This window comes from Mirounga leonina, unplaced genomic scaffold (genome assembly GCF_011800145.1).
Source record: "Mirounga leonina isolate KUSES-001 unplaced genomic scaffold, KU_Mleo_1.0 Mir_175, whole genome shotgun sequence".
NCBI classification, from domain to species: Eukaryota; Metazoa; Chordata; class Mammalia; order Carnivora; family Phocidae; genus Mirounga; species Mirounga leonina.
In genome coordinates this window covers 33451340-33470046 of record NW_023270453.1, presented here as the reverse complement: position 1 = coordinate 33470046, position 18707 = coordinate 33451340, and the positions used below count along the sequence as shown (strand labels likewise).

General features: G+C 53.0%; 2 protein-coding genes across 7 annotated transcripts in view; one reads left to right on the top strand and one right to left on the bottom strand.

Moving 5' to 3' along the window:
* MYH11 (myosin heavy chain 11) overlaps nt 1-15290 on the top strand; it is a 114683-nt gene extending 99393 nt beyond the window's left edge. For 2 of the 5 annotated variants that reach the window (XM_035022339.1, XM_035022338.1), the window contains 12 exons: nt 39-191; nt 419-667; nt 2334-2546; nt 2905-3117; nt 3371-3532; nt 3948-4076; nt 4353-4441; nt 4876-4999; nt 5630-5838; nt 6745-6853; nt 6946-7118; nt 14593-14725. In XM_035022339.1, the coding sequence (XP_034878230.1) occupies nt 39-191; nt 419-667; nt 2334-2546; nt 2905-3117; nt 3371-3532; nt 3948-4076; nt 4353-4441; nt 4876-4999; nt 5630-5838; nt 6745-6853; nt 6946-7118; nt 14593-14725 (1956 nt within the window). Of the gene's footprint in view, nt 1-38; nt 192-418; nt 668-2333; nt 2547-2904; nt 3118-3370; nt 3533-3947; nt 4077-4352; nt 4442-4875; nt 5000-5629; nt 5839-6744; nt 6854-6945; nt 7119-11238; nt 11278-14592 lie in introns of those variants that run through there. The other 3 variants (XM_035022341.1, XM_035022337.1, XM_035022342.1) reach the window with 3 other exon arrangements.
* The window catches only part of NDE1 (nudE neurodevelopment protein 1), a 45349-nt gene continuing 27184 nt past the window's right edge, over nt 543-18707 (bottom strand). Inside the window, exons 8-10 of one of the 2 annotated variants that reach the window (XM_035022344.1) lie at nt 18408-18559; nt 17499-17617; nt 543-637 (exon numbers count right to left, since the gene is read on the bottom strand). In XM_035022344.1, coding sequence (XP_034878235.1) covers nt 17524-17617; nt 18408-18559 — 246 coding nt within the window. In that variant the 3' untranslated portion in view covers nt 543-637; nt 17499-17523. Of the gene's footprint in view, nt 638-13167; nt 13606-17490; nt 17618-18407; nt 18560-18707 lie in introns of those variants that run through there. The other variant, XM_035022343.1, reaches the window with a different exon arrangement.

Sequence of the window (18707 nt, the reverse complement as noted above, 5' to 3'; positions counted from 1 at the left end):
GGCATGGGTCCCCGGGACTTCCACGTGTCCTTCCATAGGAGCTGCTTCAAGAAGAAACCCGGCAGAAGCTCAATGTGTCCACCAAGGTGCGCCAGCTGGAGGATGAGAGGAACAGCCTACAGGACCAGCTGGACGAGGAGATGGAAGCCAAGCAGAACCTGGAGCGTCACATCTCAACTCTGAACATCCAGGTGCGCGCTGTGTGTCCTTGCTTTTCCAGGACTGAGCCTTGCGGGGAGGTCAGGAGCTCGATTGGGCCGTGGTGGTGTGTGCTGGAGCCATTTTGCTTGGCTCACTGGCTCCCCCTGCGGTTGAATTTCTGCAACGCAGAGAAGGTGGCCTCTTCCCAGGGTGGGGTCAGGGACGGGAATCGGCCAATGGCCCTCCTCTTACGGGACCCCGGACACTGCCATTTTAGCTCTCCGATTCGAAGAAGAAGTTGCAGGACTTTGCCAGCACCGTGGAAGCCTTGGAAGAGGGCAAGAAGAAGTTCCAGAAGGAAATCGAAGGCCTCACCCAGCAGTACGAAGAGAAGGCAGCAGCTTATGACAAACTGGAAAAGACCAAGAACAGGCTTCAGCAGGAGCTGGACGACCTGGTCGTCGATTTGGACAACCAGCGGCAACTCGTGTCCAACCTGGAAAAGAAGCAGAGAAAGTTCGATCAGGTAGGGGCTGGAGGGTGGTCCGCTCTGTGCGCGGATACGGGCCGGGACAGGTGGGGCTGCGGTGTATCTGCATTCCATCCCCTGCTTTGCTGGCCGCGATGGAAGGCTAGCTTGCCTCGGGTGACCCTGAAACACGAGGGCTTTCTAGGTCAGAGTGAGGAGAGCGGCCCCACCCGGACGGGACTTTCAGGTACCCCCACCAAGAGGCTCACCTGTGACCCCACTGATGCCTTAGTTTCTAGCCCCGATAAGGAGATTCATTTTATTCACTCAACAAGTATTTATGGAGTGCCTCCTGAATATTCCAAGTAATTTAATGTTTCTACCCTTTAGATAACCACTTTCCCCTAACATTTCATTATGCACAATTTCAAGCACCCAGCAATGCTGAAAGCATGAAACAGTGAACACCTGTATGCCCACCACCTGGATTCGATCGTGAACATTTTACCAAACTCACTTTATTACGTGTTTATTTATAAGGATGAACTGTACATGTCAGTGGTAACTTATCTTTTGGATGCCTTTCAAAGCAAATTACAGACCTCCCCCTCCATACCTCAACACTCTTTGTATTAACTAGAGTTCCTATTTCAAATATGATTTTGCTTCTTGTGAGATAAAAATTTACCTACACAGAAATGCACAATTTTTTTTTTTAAGATTTTATTTATTTATTTGAGACAGAGAGAATGAGAGACAGAGAGCATGAGAGGGAGGAGGGTCAGAGGGAGAAGCAGACTCCCTGCCGAGCAGGGAGCCCGATGAGGGACTCGATCCCGGGACTCCAGGATCAGGACCTGAGCCGAAGGCAGTCGCTTAACCAACTGAGCCACCCAGGCGCCCCGAAATGCACAAATTTTTAAGTGTACACTCTCTTGAGTTCTGATAAATGCATCTACTTGTGTGGCCCAGACCCCCAAATACCGACTTTTACTTTGTTACTCAGAGTTAGCAAACATCATTTGGTTTGCAAGTGACTTGGGGTTATCCTAAAAATCAATTTGGGGATTGTACTGGGTCGGAGCCAGAGGTGTGCGGGCTCAGAGCACCAGGCTTCTAGATGACATGCCGGCCCTTCCCTTTTTTTGTCTCTGTGCAGTTGACCTGTCTTCCCTGTTTCCACTCTGCTGTCCCATTATCGGTTTCAAGGCCTGAGGTCACGTCTTTTATTTTCCTGTCACGTTTGGTGTAGGGTTTTTGTGTTGACTCTGCTATCTGGGGGCTCCTATTACTTACCTGTCTTTGCTGACTTCTAGAAGTCTGGGTTTGGCTCTCTCTGCAGATGAGATTAATGTCCCTAACTCTGGCTCCTAGGGCACTTTTGAGAGCCAGAGACGAATGGCCATGAAAAAAACAAAAAGAATTATTGGCCCCCGGCAGGACTAAATGTCACTTGGACCTCAGTAGCAGTGTGTTCTAACCAACATGGGCGGCATAAGTGATTTCAAAGCACAAAGACTCAGCAGATGCTGGTTGTGCGGAAGGTCGACCTAGAAGTCAGAAGATGCTTATTATTAACTCTTGCCATAGATATCTTGACTGGTTACACCTGCCCCTGAGTACATTTAGCAGGACACAGGCTTCTCGCCCTTATTTGCAATGAAATGAAGCTGAGCTTCGGGTATGTGGAGGGGTCACTTCCGGGGCTTCTGTTGTGTCGTAGTTGTTGGCCGAGGAGAAAAGCATCTCTTCCAAATACGCGGATGAAAGGGACAGAGCCGAGGCAGAAGCCAGGGAAAAGGAAACCAAGGCCTTGTCCCTGGCGCGAGCCCTCGAGGAGGCTCTGGAAGCCAAAGAGGAACTTGAGAGGACCAACAAAATGCTCAAGGCCGAGATGGAGGATCTGGTTAGCTCTAAGGATGACGTGGGCAAGAACGTAAGTCGCTCTCCGTTGTCTTTGCTCACTCACATGTCACCAGCCCACCCTCCCGCTATTTATCAGTCCCTGGGGCGGGCTGGGCAGGGGACGGGGGGGCTGGCTCCGTGCCTCTTTGATGTGAAACCATAATCGGGACTGAAGGCAGTCCCTCTGTCACCCACACACTGGCTGGGAACAGCAGTTGGGGTTGGGGTCTGAGTCCAGGTCTCCCAGAGGAAGGCTCTGGTCTTGACTCCATGGCCATGTATCCTGGGGGGGGAGTGGGGGGGCAAAAGGCCCTCTCTCTGACCTGAATGAGCTTCCTATCATTGTGGGTTGCCTGCCCATCTACATGAAGTCAACTCTCACGTGAAAGGTCCATGAACTGGAGAAGTCCAAGCGGGCCCTGGAAACCCAGATGGAGGAGATGAAGACCCAGCTAGAGGAGCTGGAGGACGAGCTGCAGGCTACGGAAGATGCCAAGCTGCGGCTCGAGGTCAACATGCAGGCCCTCAAAGGCCAGTTTGAGCGGGACCTCCAGGCCCGCGATGAGCAGAATGAAGAGAAAAGGAGGCAGCTCCAGAGGCAGGTAATCCGGGCAAGTCAGGGAGAAGGGGGGCTGGGGTGGGAGGTGGGGTGGCCAGTTTCCTTCCTCCCACCACCACCTCCTGGCCCGATGGAGACTTGGTTTTCTCCCCTGCAACCTGGGGATGAGCAGACCCACCTGGCAGGGGGCTGTGCACACCTGGGAGCTGGCTGAATGCTGGCTGAGGCCGGGTGGGGGGGGAGGGCCTCCAAGGGACGGGTCAGCCCAGCAGCGCACATCTCCCCTCCTCGCTCAGCTTCACGAATATGAGACAGAACTGGAAGATGAGAGAAAGCAACGTGCCCTGGCAGCCGCGGCCAAGAAGAAGCTGGAAGGGGACCTCAAAGACCTGGAGCTGCAGGCTGACTCGGCCATCAAAGGCAGGGAAGAAGCCATCAAGCAGCTTCGGAAACTGCAGGTGGGTGATGGCTCAGATGCAGGGCGCAGGTGGAGGGAGGCCATGGCTTCCCCGAGGCCGGGGACGTCAGCAGCAGCAGGATGCATGCCTGTCACTGGTGCCTACTAGCTGCTGTTTTCCCTGCCACAGTTCGGCATTTGGGGGCTGTTTCCTGCCCTGGGTGAGGCACGGATACCAGGCATTTGGCCGTGGCCCTCCGACCGCATGGCCATTTTTTAGGTCTGCTGACCCCATCCAGAACGGTGCCCCTCAATAGCAACCTGGCCCTATGTGAGGTGGTGGGCTATGCTCATACGATGGGGACGTCTCTGTGGTTAATCGTGGAAAATCCTAGGGGTTGGCACGCAACGATAATTTGGGCAGAACTTGGGTGAGTAAGGACATCTTAGCTTGTCCTTCCTGTTGACTCATGCAGGCTCAGATGAAGGACTTCCAGAGGGAGCTGGAAGACGCCCGTGCCTCCAGAGATGAGATCTTTGCCACCGCCAAAGAGAATGAGAAGAAAGCGAAGAGTTTAGAAGCGGATCTCATGCAGCTCCAGGAGGTAACGCTTTCTCTCTCAGAGCCTCAGACGGGGGTCTCTTGGTAGGCACCCTCAGCACGCCAGTGATTTCTTTCGCTCATCCAGCATTCCACATAGGCGGACCCCCAGAGTAAAGGCAGGGAAAGACAGGATTTTTCTCCTCCAGTATAGATGCAGGGCTTCCCCTGAGCTCAGAGAAGGCATAGCCACTTTCAAGGGTGGCTGTAGAAACTGCTGGGGTTCAGCCCTTCCATGGAAGATAACAGGTTTCCTTCCTCCCTACCCCCCACCGTCCAGGATCTAGCCGCGGCTGAGAGGGCTCGCAAACAGGCCGATTTGGAGAAGGAGGAACTGGCCGAGGAGCTGGCCAGCAGTGTCTCAGGAAGGTATGGAGCCACATAGGGAGGAGGGGGTCCTAGACTCAGATGATGAGGGAGAGGCAGCTCATGGGAGAACCTCCCAGACCCCCGTTTTACTGCTGAAAAGGACAGTGTCCAGCTGAGCTTGTCACAGGGGTCTTCACACCCCATTTGAGTGTGTGGCCAGGTTTGTTCATTCTGAATGAGCAGCATGGTGGGGCTGGGGCTGGGGCGGTTGGGGACACCAGAGAGGGGAGGGCTGATCTTGGTGCCAGGCCCCGGCTCTGCTGATACCTACTGGATAGGAGTCCTGGCCCCCTTTTTCCCAGCTGTGTGACTGTGGACAAGTCTCTCAGCCTCTCTGAGCCTCAGTTTCCTCCTGGGCATCGCTCCTCCAAGGAGAGGGACTCTTATAAGCCAGGGGGAGGCTGGAGCCCCAGATGTAGCTGCATTTCCCTTAGGAACACACTTCAGGACGAGAAGCGCCGCCTGGAGGCGCGGATTGCGCAGCTGGAGGAAGAGCTGGAGGAAGAGCAAGGCAACATGGAGGCCATGAGTGACCGCGTGCGGAAGGCCACGCAGCAGGTGGGGGCCAGAGCGGGGCAGGGCGCCGGAGCAGCACCAGCGCTGGGCTTCCCCTGTAAGAAGCCCACCCTGGCCCAGCGACATGCACTGCAGGCTGCCATGGGCCGGGCCTGGGGTGCGGTGGGGGGCGGGGGGGGGGAGACGGGGGCGAGGGGCCAGCACGCCTGCTCCCTGCACCCAGTCCCACCTCTCAGGGTCCTGCAGCACCTTGCCAGCCTGCGGTGTCTCTGCTGGTGGCCAGCCTAGGTCTGGCTCCCTCCAGCAGATGCCGTGTGCCTGGAGGAAGGGCCTCGGGGTACTTCTTGCTCTGTCCCCAGCCCCCAGCCTTACCCTCGTGAGCACTCAGTGCCATTACTGAGTGCCAGCTCCAGGATGGGGGCTCAGGACCCACCACGTGACCTAGAAACGGGGAGCCCGGGTAGCACTGGGACGCTGCCCCTTGAGCTGTGCCCAGGAAGGAGCTGGTGGCTGCAGGAGCCAGGGAGGGCTCTTGGGGGCTCCAGCTCCAGGGACCCACGCCGAAGCCAAAGGCTGGTAGGGATTGGGGGGCAGCAGGAGACGTTCATCATCTCCGTGGACCACGCTGGGCTTCCGTGCCCTCCACCTCATGGCCTTCACCGTCCTCCACAGGCCGAGCAGCTCAACAACGAACTGGCCACGGAACGCAGCGCAGCCCAGAAGAATGAGAGCGCAAGGCAGCAGCTCGAGCGGCAGAACAAGGAGCTGCGGAGCAAGCTGCAGGAGATGGAGGGGGCAGTCAAGTCCAAGTTCAAGTCCACCGTCGCGGCCCTGGAGGCCAAGATTGCACAGCTGGAGGAGCAGGTCGAGCAGGAGGCCAGGTACGTGGGGCCCGGGCTGCAAAGACAGCGCGCGTGCCAGTGAGGGGTGGGGGGGCCCTTAGGCTCTCCGGGTATCAGTTCTGGCTGGGAAATAAGCCCCGTGGTACCCGGGCTGCAGTTGTACCAGGAGATGGGTGTGTGAACGCCGGGGCAGGGTGGGCTGGGCCCGGAGAAGGCCCTTAACACTAGCACTAACTAGCAGGCCTGCTCCGTGAGGTCAGCCAGCCTCCCTGGGGGCACGCTGGCTTTTCCTGGCCTGTGTTTGCAGGACGTCGTGTTAAGGGCTACACAGAAAGTCCCAATCAGCAGCCTATGCAGCCCAAGCAAGTGTGGGAAGGGCCCCTTCTCATTTTAATGAGAAAGGAAGGTCACAGCACCGTGGTCACTGGCAGACCGCAAGGATTCTGACCCATTCTTTTTATTCTGGTAGTGGCTTTACTGATAACATCCATACGATAGAAGTCAGCCGTTTAAAGTGTTCGGCTCAATGGCTTACAGTGTATTTGCAGAGAGGGGCACCCTCTCCACAGTCAACCAGGGAACGTTCTCGTCCCGTTAGTAAGACACCCTGTACTCCTTCGCCCTCGGTCTCCCCCAGCCTGCAGCAACCAGTGACTGACTTTCCATTTCTGTGGTCTATTCTGGACATTTCATATAAATGGAATCACATACTTCGGGCCCTTTTGTGACTGGCCTCCTCCGCTGAGCAGGTCTTCAGCGTTCACCCATGATGGAGCGGGCGTCAGAACTACATTCCCTTTTACGGCCGAACCCTGTTCTTCTACCTGATTTGGGGGAGGAGCCCCAACGTGGGGCTCCGGAAAAGCGCTCACGGTGGGCACGGTGCGGGTCGGGTCTGTGCGCCAATGGCAAGGGAAGCCATCCCCTCTCCCTCCGTCTATGCAGAGAGAAGCAGGCGGCCGCCAAGTCGCTGAAGCAGAAGGACAAGAAGCTGAAGGAGGTCCTTCTGCAGGTGGAGGACGAGCGCAAGATGGCAGAGCAGTACAAGGAGCAGGTAAGCCAGCTCCTCGGGCCCCTCCCGGCCCACCGCGGACCCTACTAAGGGGTCGGCGACCCTCCTCTAACCCTCGGGCGTCTCCCTGACAGGCAGAGAAAGGGAACGCAAAGGTCAAGCAACTCAAGCGGCAGCTGGAGGAGGCGGAGGAGGAGTCCCAGCGCATCAATGCCAACCGCAGGAAGCTGCAGCGGGAGCTGGATGAGGCCACGGAGAGCAACGAGGCCATGGGCCGCGAGGTGAACGTGCTCAAGAGCAAGCTCAGGTAAGGCTCGCGGGCCGGGCTCCGGGCAGGCCTGATGTGCCCACAGTGAGTTTCTTTATCGCTGCAAAGGACGCCCTTTCCCAACGCCCCGCTCCTTTCCACGGGTTCCCCCTGCTCGTCCGCACTTCTGCAGGCACCAGTGTGTGCCAGGCCAAACCCGTGGATCCTCCCTGCGGTTCTGTAATGGCTGCTCCCCTTCCCATCCCAACCTCAGGTGAGGAGGAAGAGGCCAATCCCTGTCCCCTGAATCAGTACAAGTCCCTTCTCTCCTGAACCTCTTTTCTGGACTCTCTTCGGCTCCTTGGTCTACCTCCGGGTCTCTCATCACCATTGCTATTTGTTTGGGGCTGGATCATTCTTGATCACACGAGCAGGCCTGTGTACTGTAGGATGTTGGGCAGCATCCCCAGGCTCTCCCCACTGGATTGTCCCAACCCAAAATGTCTCCAGACATCGCCCAATGCCCCTGGGGGTGCAGTCGCTCATGGTCGAGAACCTCTGCCCTAACTGGGGCTGAGTTCTCCCCCACATCCCTGCACCTCTGGGCCTGAAGGTGAGTAGGCAATGCCCCCTGCTCCTCAGGGCTCCTTCCCATCCCCACTGGTTCCCTGAAGGCTGGGGCCCCGAGCCTCCTGGCACACGTGCCCACAGCCCTCCAGGGGGGTGATCCAGCATCCCCTGTCCTTGACCTCCTCTCCTCCACAATCCCTCCATGGGCGTCAGTATTAGCTTGACCTTGCCCATCAAGCATCGAGTCTTCTGCCTGCCACCTTTTTTAAGTTTGTTAAAAACACAACCCAAGGGGCGCCTGGGTGGCTCAGTCGTTGAGCGTCTGCCTTTGGCTCGGGTCATGATCCCAGAGTCCTGGGATCGAGCCCCGCATCGGGCTCCCTGCTCAGCGGGAGGCCTGCTTCTCCCTCTCCCACTCCCCCTGCTTGTGTTCCCTCTCTCGCTATCAAATAAATAAATAAAATCTTTAAAAAAAAACACACACAACCCAAATGAAAGCACACTTTCTACCTTCAGCTGCTCAGAATGGTTTGAGAAAAGCAAACACGGGCACTGCCCTTTCCTGCTGGGTGTTCTCTAGGGCCATGTGGAGCAGACCCCACTCAGTGCTTCCTGGACCTCAGGCTCCCCTCATCCTCCCTCTCTCTTGGACATTGCTTTTCACTTTCGCCCCAGGCTTTCTCCCCCCTGCGCATCCTTACAAGCCCCCGTTTCCCCCATCGACCCACCTCCCGACAGATGTGTTCTTCTCTGTCCTCCATTCTGGGCTGGACCCTCCAACACCAACTCAGGCCAACACCTCTGGTAGACGTACCTCTCTTGTTCACTCAAGGACATTGTTCCAGAAATTCTTACCCTTCACTCCTTTGCAATGTTTTCCCTCAACAGAGTCATTCCATGAGCTGAGAAAACCTCTCAGCCCCACTCCCCTCCTACCCTTTACCACAAAACCCTAATGGTCAGTCCTCAGGCCTCACGCGACTCAGCTGCAGCATGCCCTTCCTTGGCTGGGCTTCCCGGACACTCCCCACAGCTGGTTTGCTTCCTGCTTTTCTGGCTGTCTTTCCTCACCTCCTCTGCTGGTGCATCTCCTCGCTGGCTTGCCATTGGCCTGCCCTGCCATCTTGGTCTCTCTTCATCTCCATCTCTGCTCACTCCCTGGGTGATTTCAACCAGGCTGGTGGCTTTTTTTTTTTTTTTAAGATTTTATTTATTTATTTGAAAGAGAGTGAGAGAGAGAGAGCACAAGAGGGGTGAGCGGGAGAGGGAGAAGCAGACTCCCTGCTGAGCAGGGGGCCCGATGCGGGACTCGATCCCGGGACTCCAGGATCATGACCTGAGCCGAAGGCAGTTGCTTAACCAACTGAGCCACCCAGGCGCCCAGGCTGGTGGCTTTTGAATTCTACTCACAGTGAGTGACTTCCTCGTTTCTATCTCCAGCCCAGACTTCTTCCTGGAACCCCAGACCCTCACACCTTGAGCCCTGACTGAACCCCTTCACCCCCAAACCAGCTTCCTGCATAGATTTCTCTAGCCCAGCAACTGATAAAGCCATCATTAACCCAGGCCACAAACCTGGGGTCATATTTTTCCCTCTCCCTTATACCTCGCATCCAATCTGTCAGAGAATCTGGTCAACTTTCCTTAAAAATACCATATATCCAGAATCCAATCATTTCTTGTCATTCTGGTCCAAGCCACCCTCTCCTAACATCTAGATAACTTTTACAACCTCCTCATGGGCCTGTGTTCATGCTGTGCCTTTATAGTCTGTTTTCAACACAGTAGCCAGAGGAATCCTGTTGAAATGGAGGTGAGTCATGATCCCCCCCTTTGCTTGAAACTATCCAATGGCTTCACCTCATTCAGACTGAAAGCTCCGTCTTTACGATGGTTGGTTCCACTAGGCCCTAATGATCTCCATCCACTGCCTCCTAAATGAGCCCTCCACCTGTACACACGCTGCCTCGGGGCCTTTGCACTGGTGGTTCCTTCTGCCTGGAATGCTCCTCCCCCAGCTCTCCGCATAGCAGGATCCCTCCTTCCCTTCCTTCAGGCACTGACTCATCCACATTCCCCTGTCTACAACTTCCAACTTCATTCCTTGCTGTTCTCCTCCTCCTTGCCCACCTATCACCATGTAACCTATTTATTTTACTTACGTCATTTGCAGCCTTCACTTGGGCCCCACGAGCACAGAGGTTTTATCTGCTTATTCATCCCCAGTGTCTGGGATAGTGCTGGGCACAAGCCTTCAGTCACTGAATCAGAGATGATGTTTCCCCAACCTCATTGTCCTATCACCTTGGCCCTTCTGCCTTAGCCTCTTACCACCTGTACCATTGCTGACTTCACGTGGTCTTTGAAATTAACTGTTCTAATCACACGCACATCCATTTGCAAATAAATCCTACCACCCCTGTATTGTTAAACCAGCATCACCAGCATTAACAGGTCACCACGAAATTAAAATAGTGAAAACAAGACAATAATGAATTGTAGCCACCGTGGCTACGAATTGAGGACTATGACCAGAAGGCCTACTTCTCCGTTAACAAGGGAGAGACAGAAGACATTAGCACCAAAAAGACCGTCTCTGACATAATCAGATGTATTTAAAAAGAGTTGGAAAGGGAATACCTTTGTCACTGTGCAACTGAGTTATCCCATGGCAAGCCCAGGAACCATCTGAAACCACCTGCCGTATCAACTCCAGACTCTGAGAACCACTGCATGCGACGAGGGGAAAGCCCAAACCCTTTTCAGAATGGGGAAGAGAAGGGCTAGTACAGGGTAGAGGGCTTCTGGAGGGAAACCCCACTGTTGGGATGGAGGCCAGACGTAAGCCCTCGGGTCCAGCAGGGGCTTAGGAACAACCCCCAGGGTGATGTCAGCAAGAGAGCTGTTCTCACCACGCGGGCCCCTGGAATCTGCCCCCACTGATGACTGGTCCCTGCCCCTCCTCGGCGCTGGGCTGAGTGGTGGGGCAGCAGTCAGCCACGCTGGCTCTGTCACCCTGAGCTGTCACTGCTCCCTTTTCTCAGGACCAACGATTCTTTTGGCATATGCTGAACATCCCCTGGGGGTTCTGCCCCAGACAAACGGCCCTTCTTAGGCTGACCAGGCCAGTATTGAACATTCCGTTTCTTACAGTCCTAGTATGAGCATCCACTAAGGCGGGGTGAAGACCGAGCAGTACGTCTCACACTCCTGAGTCTCGTACGTGTGCAAAACCTAAAGTCAGGTGCTAGAGCTTTGCATGAGGTTGGCAAGCCTAGCCGGCTCTCGGAGGACAAGGAGTTGCAAAGCAAGTTTCATAGTCCTACCGACCTGACAAATCTCAACAAGAGCTCCTGTTAAAGCCTGACCACCGTGCCCAGCCTTTGCCACACCTCCAGTTCTGACACGAGCTTATCAAAGGAAACAATGACTTATGTGTACCAGCCTCTCTAAGAGCTCTTGCTGGCAGGTGCTTCACTGCCAGGTTGCCTTCTAAGTGCCTTTAATGATTTAATTGAAGCGAATGCCTTTAACGATTAAACACGCACTGAAACGGACTCCCTCTCGTTTGCGGATGGTAACCACCAGGGACTCTCTCTCTCTGTTTCAGAGGCCCCCTCCCCCAGGAAACTCCGCAATGACTCACCAGGTATCATGCCTTCAGCTTCGCAGCTCATGTGTGTTGCGCTCGGTTTCCACACTTCTCTTCTGCCATCCCACCCGCCCTATCCCCGGTGGCCTCCCGTTTTGGGCCCCCCCCCCCCCCCAAATTTCTGTGAGATTGCTGCAAAATCTGAAGGTGTGGAGATCTTAGTTCAAAACTCTTTCATCACAGCCAAGATCAACCTAAGAAGACTTCATCTCTTGACCCATGTTCCTTCCCTACTTCTGCTTTGGCAGTGTGACATGGCACTGTGTCCTTGTCACCGCGTGCTGACCGGTGTTCAGAGGCTGTGTGTGTCACCTGGATTGTTCTTACCTGCCTAAGAGGGCATCTCCCACACTGTTAGGACACTTGGCCGCGCTGTCCTCCCTGGTCTGGTTAAGACCCCACCCTGAGCAGGTAGGACAGCTCCACAGTCTGGGTCCATTCCCGGAGAACGGCTTCAAGCTGGCTGGTCTGGCTCACAAATCAGAGTTCAGAGGGCACAGGTTCATGGTAACCACAGCCCAGCAACCGGATCCCCCCCGCAGCTGGGCTTTCACAAACACGTCTGCGAAAGAAATGAGCTCTCACCGCGCGTTGTACAGTTGCTGAGGCTGCGTGGGGCTGAAGCAAGGCCGGGCTGCTAGCTGCATTTCCAGCACACGAGGGCGCACGTCAGCCACCTTGGAGCCAAGCAGGGTCCTGGCAGAGCCTTTTCCAGAGGTCTTGGGGGCACATACTCAGAGTGGGGAGTGGACACCCAAGACTGGAGGAAGAACACAGGGCCCTTCCCGAGAAAGCGTTAAGAGGCCTCGACTTGTCTAGGAGTCTAACAGCTTTAGCACATGTGAAGTTAGGCACTGGGGCTGGGTTTCCCTCTCATCTTCCTCGAGAGGCCAAGCCAGCCCTGGCTGGTGTCCCCCTTCTGCTCTTTTGGAGAATCTCAGCTTTGCTGCCACTATGCAAGTACTTAAAGCTGATTGAGGTATTGGCAGGAGCTTTAGGAAGAGCTTTCAGCCTCTAAGACAGAGCTTCTGGCTCCTGCCAGCTCAGACTGGAACGTCGGACCCACTAGTTGATGGGAAACTGAGTCCTTGCAAAGCAAGTGCTCATAGTCTTGTGCTGATTCATGGTGTGCCCTCAGGGCCTTGCAGAAGTTCTGAGAGTCCATGACTAGAAGCCAAATGCTCCAGGATCAGAACCTTTAAGAAAATCTTTACCGGGGGGGGGGGGGGGGGGTGTTCCCTTACTTCATGTGACAGATGTAGCCAGTGCCAATCTCTGCCTTGAATTTGAAAACAGTTCCTTCAAGAAGGGCACCTGAACTGGGAGACAGGCTCACAGGACTGGCGGCTAAGCAGGTGGAGGGAGGGGGAAGGCTTACAGTGACCCAGGGTGTGATTTACCTCTCAGATCATTTCTCACTTTAACTCTTCTCACTTGCACAGACTGTTCCAAGAGGTAAAGAGTGCTTGGAGCCTGGAATGGTAGGGGAGACAGTCTGCAGCCCCAGGCTGTCCCATCAAGTTGGAACAGGGAGGGGAGATGCAGGAGGAGACTCATGCGAGCAGCAGCCGCTACTTTTTCTGTCCTGTCCTCAGAGACCCTTCTCTGGGACCCGGGTTCTTGGAAAGCACAGTGCTCAAGACTTTTTAAGGTCACTTCTAGAAGACAGAGAGTGATGGAAAGTGAGTTAGTTCTAAGGGCACTGGGCACCTCCAGGCTTCCCTCTGATGTGAGTGAGGCTGGCCAGAGTCTTCAGCTGGGAGTGGCTACAACCTGAAGTATTCGTTCCTGATCACTGCGCCCCCAGAAGTACCATTCTCTGAAACTGGGCAGGTTTTCCCAGCCATGTTTCTCCCACCCTCAGACCCCAAAAGGCTCAGGTTGGGACTCCCCTTCTCAGTGGTCAGGACACTCTGGGCCTTGCTTTGCCTCCAATCTTACCTCTCTGAGTTGCCCCTTTTGACTAAAGTATGGATAACTGGAATGGGCTCTCTCCCTCGTGGCTTTTCTGTCCAGCCTTTGTGTGGTGAAGTGGGCCATTTTCGTTACAAAGAGTCTGCACTCCTCTCAAGCATCCTAAAATGAGTTAAGACAGGTCCTCCGATTCAGGTCAAACAGGGCCGGATGGCCAGAGCCCAACAAGATTATTTGCTGTGGTCGCAGAAAAGATGGCAACCATGTCTTCCAAGCAGAGGAGGTTGAATGCAGGTGGATCGGACTTCTCCTTCTGCCTGCCTGCCTGCCCTTCTAAGCAAAGCCTCACTTCAGGTGACCTGGGCAGGCTCTGGCAGTAACTCAGGGCATCTGGCACTCCAGAGATGGGAGCTGTTAAGGACAGAGAGGGTGTCCTATCAGCTAGAGCTAAAATACACCTCGGATTAACAGGTCTATCTCACTTTTCTAACAAATATTCATTGAATATTTATTATAGGCCATGCATGGTGCCTGCATGGTGAGCAAAAATCAGACAAGACCTCCGCCCTGTGAGAACTCATGCCAAGAATTCTGCTCCACACAAGCAGGGGGCCCTGCGTTGCCTGAACCAAGAGCACACTTCTGGCATCCATGCAGTGACCTCTCTCCCTCGAGGCTGCCTTTGATGCTCATTTCCACCTCCTTACAACTGAAAACCTAAACCACCCCCCCCTTTTTACCTCCTGAAGGCAAGGAGGTACAGCATGAGAACATGTTCCCCTTTATACCGGCCCCAGAGGGTATGAATAAACCCATGGGAACGTGCTAAGCAGAGTCCCCTGGGTTTGGAATAAACCCATGGGAACTTGTTTTTCCCTTTTCTAAATGAAAAACCCCAACAGACCAGAATCCTGTGGGTCATCGGATGACCAAGCCCGATTTTTTTTTTTTTAAGCAGATGGCCTTGCTTTGAAAAATCTACTTTTCCCCCATGCCAGCTGATGAAATGCTACCGAACTTTGAGACTGGTCAAGGCTTGACTTCAACCTGAATACTTGTCTCTCATTTGAGTTTGTCTGCATTTATTTTTTGCCCCTTGAAAAATCTCCTCCCTTCTCGAGGGAGATTTTGGTACTCAAGAAACACGTATTCTCGGGCGCCTGGGTGGCTCAGTTGGTTAAGCGACTGCCTTCGGCTCAGGTCATGATCCTGGAGTCCCGGGATCGAGTCCCGCATCGGGCTCCCTGTTCGGCAGGGAGTCTGCTTCTCCCTCTGACCCTCCTCCCTCTCATGCTCTCTGTCTCTCATTCTCTCTGTATCAAATAAATAAATAAATAAAATCTTTAAAAAAAAAAAAAGAAAGAAAGAAAGAAACACGTATTCTCTTAAATCCCACAGGCGAGGAAACGAGACCTCTTTTGTTCCGGCTAGAAGGTCTGGAGGACGTCGGGTCATTGAAAATGCGGACGGCTCTGACGAAGAAGTGGACGCTCGCGACGCGGATTTCAACGGAACCAAAGCCAGTGAATGAACGACTTGCTACAAACGGAACAAAACCAAACCCAGTGGACTCTGCTTAGCACCATCAAAATCCATCTTCAAATTCCAAACGTCACAGACACCCCTCACGATGACTATAAACACCACCGCCCTGAGTCCGGGGCATCAGTGGAACTTTTGAGTGATGTACCAAACGAGGAAAACCCAACAGGCGACACAGACCCCACCCGCTGCCCCTATCGGTGAATTGTGCCGAAATTGTGAGGTTTTAGGAAAGATATAACCACCGTAACTGATCACTGGCAACTGAGTTTACATGACGGGGGGAGGAAGTCACCAAAGTGGGTGCCGCCGCCTCCCCCTCCCAAGTCATTCCCATACCCTTCCAATGTGTCGAGTGGGCCCCTGTTTGAGTTCTTTCCCCTCCTGGTTACCACACCTCAGACGCACACAGTTCACGGAGACCAAGTGCCTTCGGTAGTCACAGGAATTAAAAAGGAGACTGCTCCAGCGGGTAAGAGCAGGAATGTTACACTGTTTTATATGCACCCCGATTGTACTTAAGGACACCCTCACGAATAAAAGGTTATAAATCACTGGCATGCACTCAGCGCTTCTGTCGTTTTCGAGAGTGAAAGAATGGGGGAGGGGCGTTCTCATTGAAGCCGTATGGTGACCCTGTGAAATCAGCTTATTCTTCCTTCATAAACGGGGAAACTGAGGCCTAGAGAGGTGAAATCAATTGTCCGAGATCCCACAACTGGCAAAAAAAAAAAAAAGGCAAGCAGAGATGTCACAGGAGTCTGTGTTGAGGGGACTTCTCCAACCAGAGGTGGGAGGCTCCAGGCCCAAGAAGTAGGAACGTGACCAAAAAGAACGTCCTTATCAATTCAAACCCATACATACATACTGGGAAGAATACAAGACATCCTTGCATTTTAAAGTTAAAACACAAGACCTTCATCCAGCAGGGGCCAACCAACTTTCTGTGAAGGCCAGAGAGTCAATATTTCAGGCTCCGTATGGTCTCTGTCACATGGTTATCTTTCCTTTTTAAATTTTTTTAAGATTTTTTTTTTTTAATTTATTTGACAGAGAGAGAAAGACAGCGAGAGAGGGAACACAAGCAGGGGGAGTGGGAGAGGGAGAAGCAGTCTCCCCCTGAGCAGGGAGCCCAATGCGGGGCTCGATCCCAGAACCCTGGGATCATGACCTGAGCTGAAGGCAGACGCTTAACGACTGAGCCACCCAGGCGCCCCTAATTTTTTTTTAAATAACCTTTAAAAACATAAAAACCATTCCTACTGCGGGGGCCATACAACACCAGGCCGTAGGTCCTTTCCTTCCTCAGCTTGAGTGTTCCAGACAGAGATCCCTTGCAAAAGTTCTGTTCGACACAAACAATTCCACACACCGACTCCGTGGGGTCCAAGAGATTTGAGAAGAGAAGAAATAAGGCAAACTGAAAAACTCAGCCAGTGACCAAATGCGAATATACCCTGAGCAATACACAAACATACCCCAATTACACTTACTTCTAAGAAGCTAACTTGAAGGGAATTTTTTTAAAGTAGGGTTTTTTGTTCATATTTAGTTACTTGGTTAAAAAACAAGTTCTTCGCCACCATACGAGTGAACATAAAAGCACAAACGAAGCGGCATTTACTGACCACCACGACAAGCTAGGTGAAAATTAGTTTCTCTTGATTTTATTGTTCTTTTAAAAAAATAAAAGTACGTCTTTCACCGATACAGGTTAGAATGTTCCCAGGGTAAGGAGCCGGGCACCAGAGATCAATTCTCTGTTGAATTTCAGTAGCACTTCTAAAGTTCTATCTTCAACTCAAGGATATTTTTGCTATTCTTTTGGAAAAATAACTTAGTAACAAAAGGTCGTTAAGCTGCATGCATGCTCCTGAATTCATGTGTTCTTTTTACTTGCCTCCAAAAGCGTGAGACGGCAGCTCACACCAAGCAGGGTTGAGTACATATAACATCCGCGTGGAAATCCCGTGTTTGTTTCTTCTTTGACAAGGAAGCTTCCAACAACAATCCTATGGTTTAATCTTATTTGGAGGTCACCCCGATTATTTTATCAAGGCTTTGAATGATGTCCTACTCTTAGGGGTTGCATTCCCAAGGCCATGACCCTAAAGACTGTCAGGGTCCTGAAGCGGAGGTTACCCTCAGGCCAGGGCAGAAGTTTGAGGAAGACTAACCATCAGGATTGATCTAAAGAGGACACAGACTTTCCACTGACCTGGTCCACACGAGATCTCCTCTGAAACACAAGCACAGCTCTCAATGCCTCAGTGAGAGCCAGATTAAAAAGTCCCAGAGGTACGCAACACCAGAGTTTCTTTTTAAAAAGGCATGTGCCTATTCCACTCCTCTCTCCTAGACATGATTTCATTACACAGACCCTCCCTGTGCCACAGAGCCTTGGGAGATTTTGTTCTGGAAGACGGCCTGAGTCTGAGGTGGGCTCACATCCCACTTTTAAGGCATCTCCCGACATTAAAAACACGTCTCAAAACCATTCAGGACTCAGGTCAGCTCACAATGATGGGGTAGCCTCGGCGTCCATACCTTCGAGACCTTTCCAGAGGGTCCCGTTTGTCCCTTTCCACACCAGCAAGCAGGATGGGGATCATGACACAACATTTCCCCAGGACAACTACCAGGGGCCACAGGTGATGCCCTCATTGGCTAATGTGACTGTTTGCTATTTCTCAAACTAACTTAAAAACACAAAAACCTAGTTTAAAGAGGGGAAGAAAGGTAGGACTCCTGCACAGACAAACCGGGGCTTCAGCTTCCGTGGATTTCCTAAAGCAACATCTTGACTACACCCTGGGCTGACGGCAGCGACGGTGCGGAAATATTTGAAGGCGGCTTCCCAAATTCCAGGCGTTTTCCCAACCTTCAGACAGAGCAAACCAAATTAGGTGGACATGACAGCTATGACAGACTGGCTAGCATCGGGGCCCACAAAGTTCTAAGAGTGAATATCAAGAGTCAGGAGCAGTGTCTCCCTGAGTATCATGAAATGAAATGAAGAAAAAAAACACTGGCCAACTAGCTCGCACGTTCCCAAGGCCACATGAAAAGCCCGGTCACAGAAGACCCGCTAAAAACATCCTCTTCGACAGGGTTGGAAGTTGTGTGCAAGCCATGGAAAACGAGTCTTCATGTCCTACCATCGGTCTGCCATGGGTCTACCACGGTGACGTGGCTTGGGGGCCAGGAAGATGGTGGCACGACTTAGAAAATCAATGAATCTAGAAGCTGCCCCGATTCTTCTCAGGTAAGAAAACACCCAAAGCTGTCAGAGGTCAGATCTGTGTTTTCTCATCAGGTGACTGGCTTTGGGAATCTAGTCTGGCTGGAATGTAGTGCCTGTTTCCTGAGTTTCTAAAGATTTTTTTTTCCCTTCAGGAAAAAAATCCTCCTCTGGGGGAAGGAGAGCAGTGTTTGAAGCCCAAGTCCCAAACAAGGGTTTCATACAGGACATGCTCACAGCATGACCAGGAGCTGGGGCTGCCAGAATCAAATAATGAAAATGAGCCTCTTCCTGGCCATTTGCCCTTAACCAGAAGACACCACCTAACCCTGTCTCAAGGGGGTGGAGGGTAAGGTTAACAGACATAACCCCACAACTTTTCCAAATGGCTATGGGCTCCCCCCTGGAGTGGACAGCTCAAGGTACTGACCCTTTGTCACCCAGAGGCACGCCAGAGCTGCTTGGCTGTCTCTCACCACCATCTCTGTGTTTGCTCCCCCGCCCCGAGGCTGGGCCACTCGTTCGGTTTGGGGACTGATCATACACGAAGTTCCGGCAGGACGCCAGCTTGGACTCCAGTGCCTGCAGAGAAACACGTTTTCATCCTCCAAGTTAAAGACAAGAACTCACCTCTCACCCAGAGCCTGCGCACAGACAATAACCAAAAACAGGGGTTCTCAAATTGTGTTGGACGCTGGAATTCCAAAGTGGGGCCCTGAAGGAATCCAAC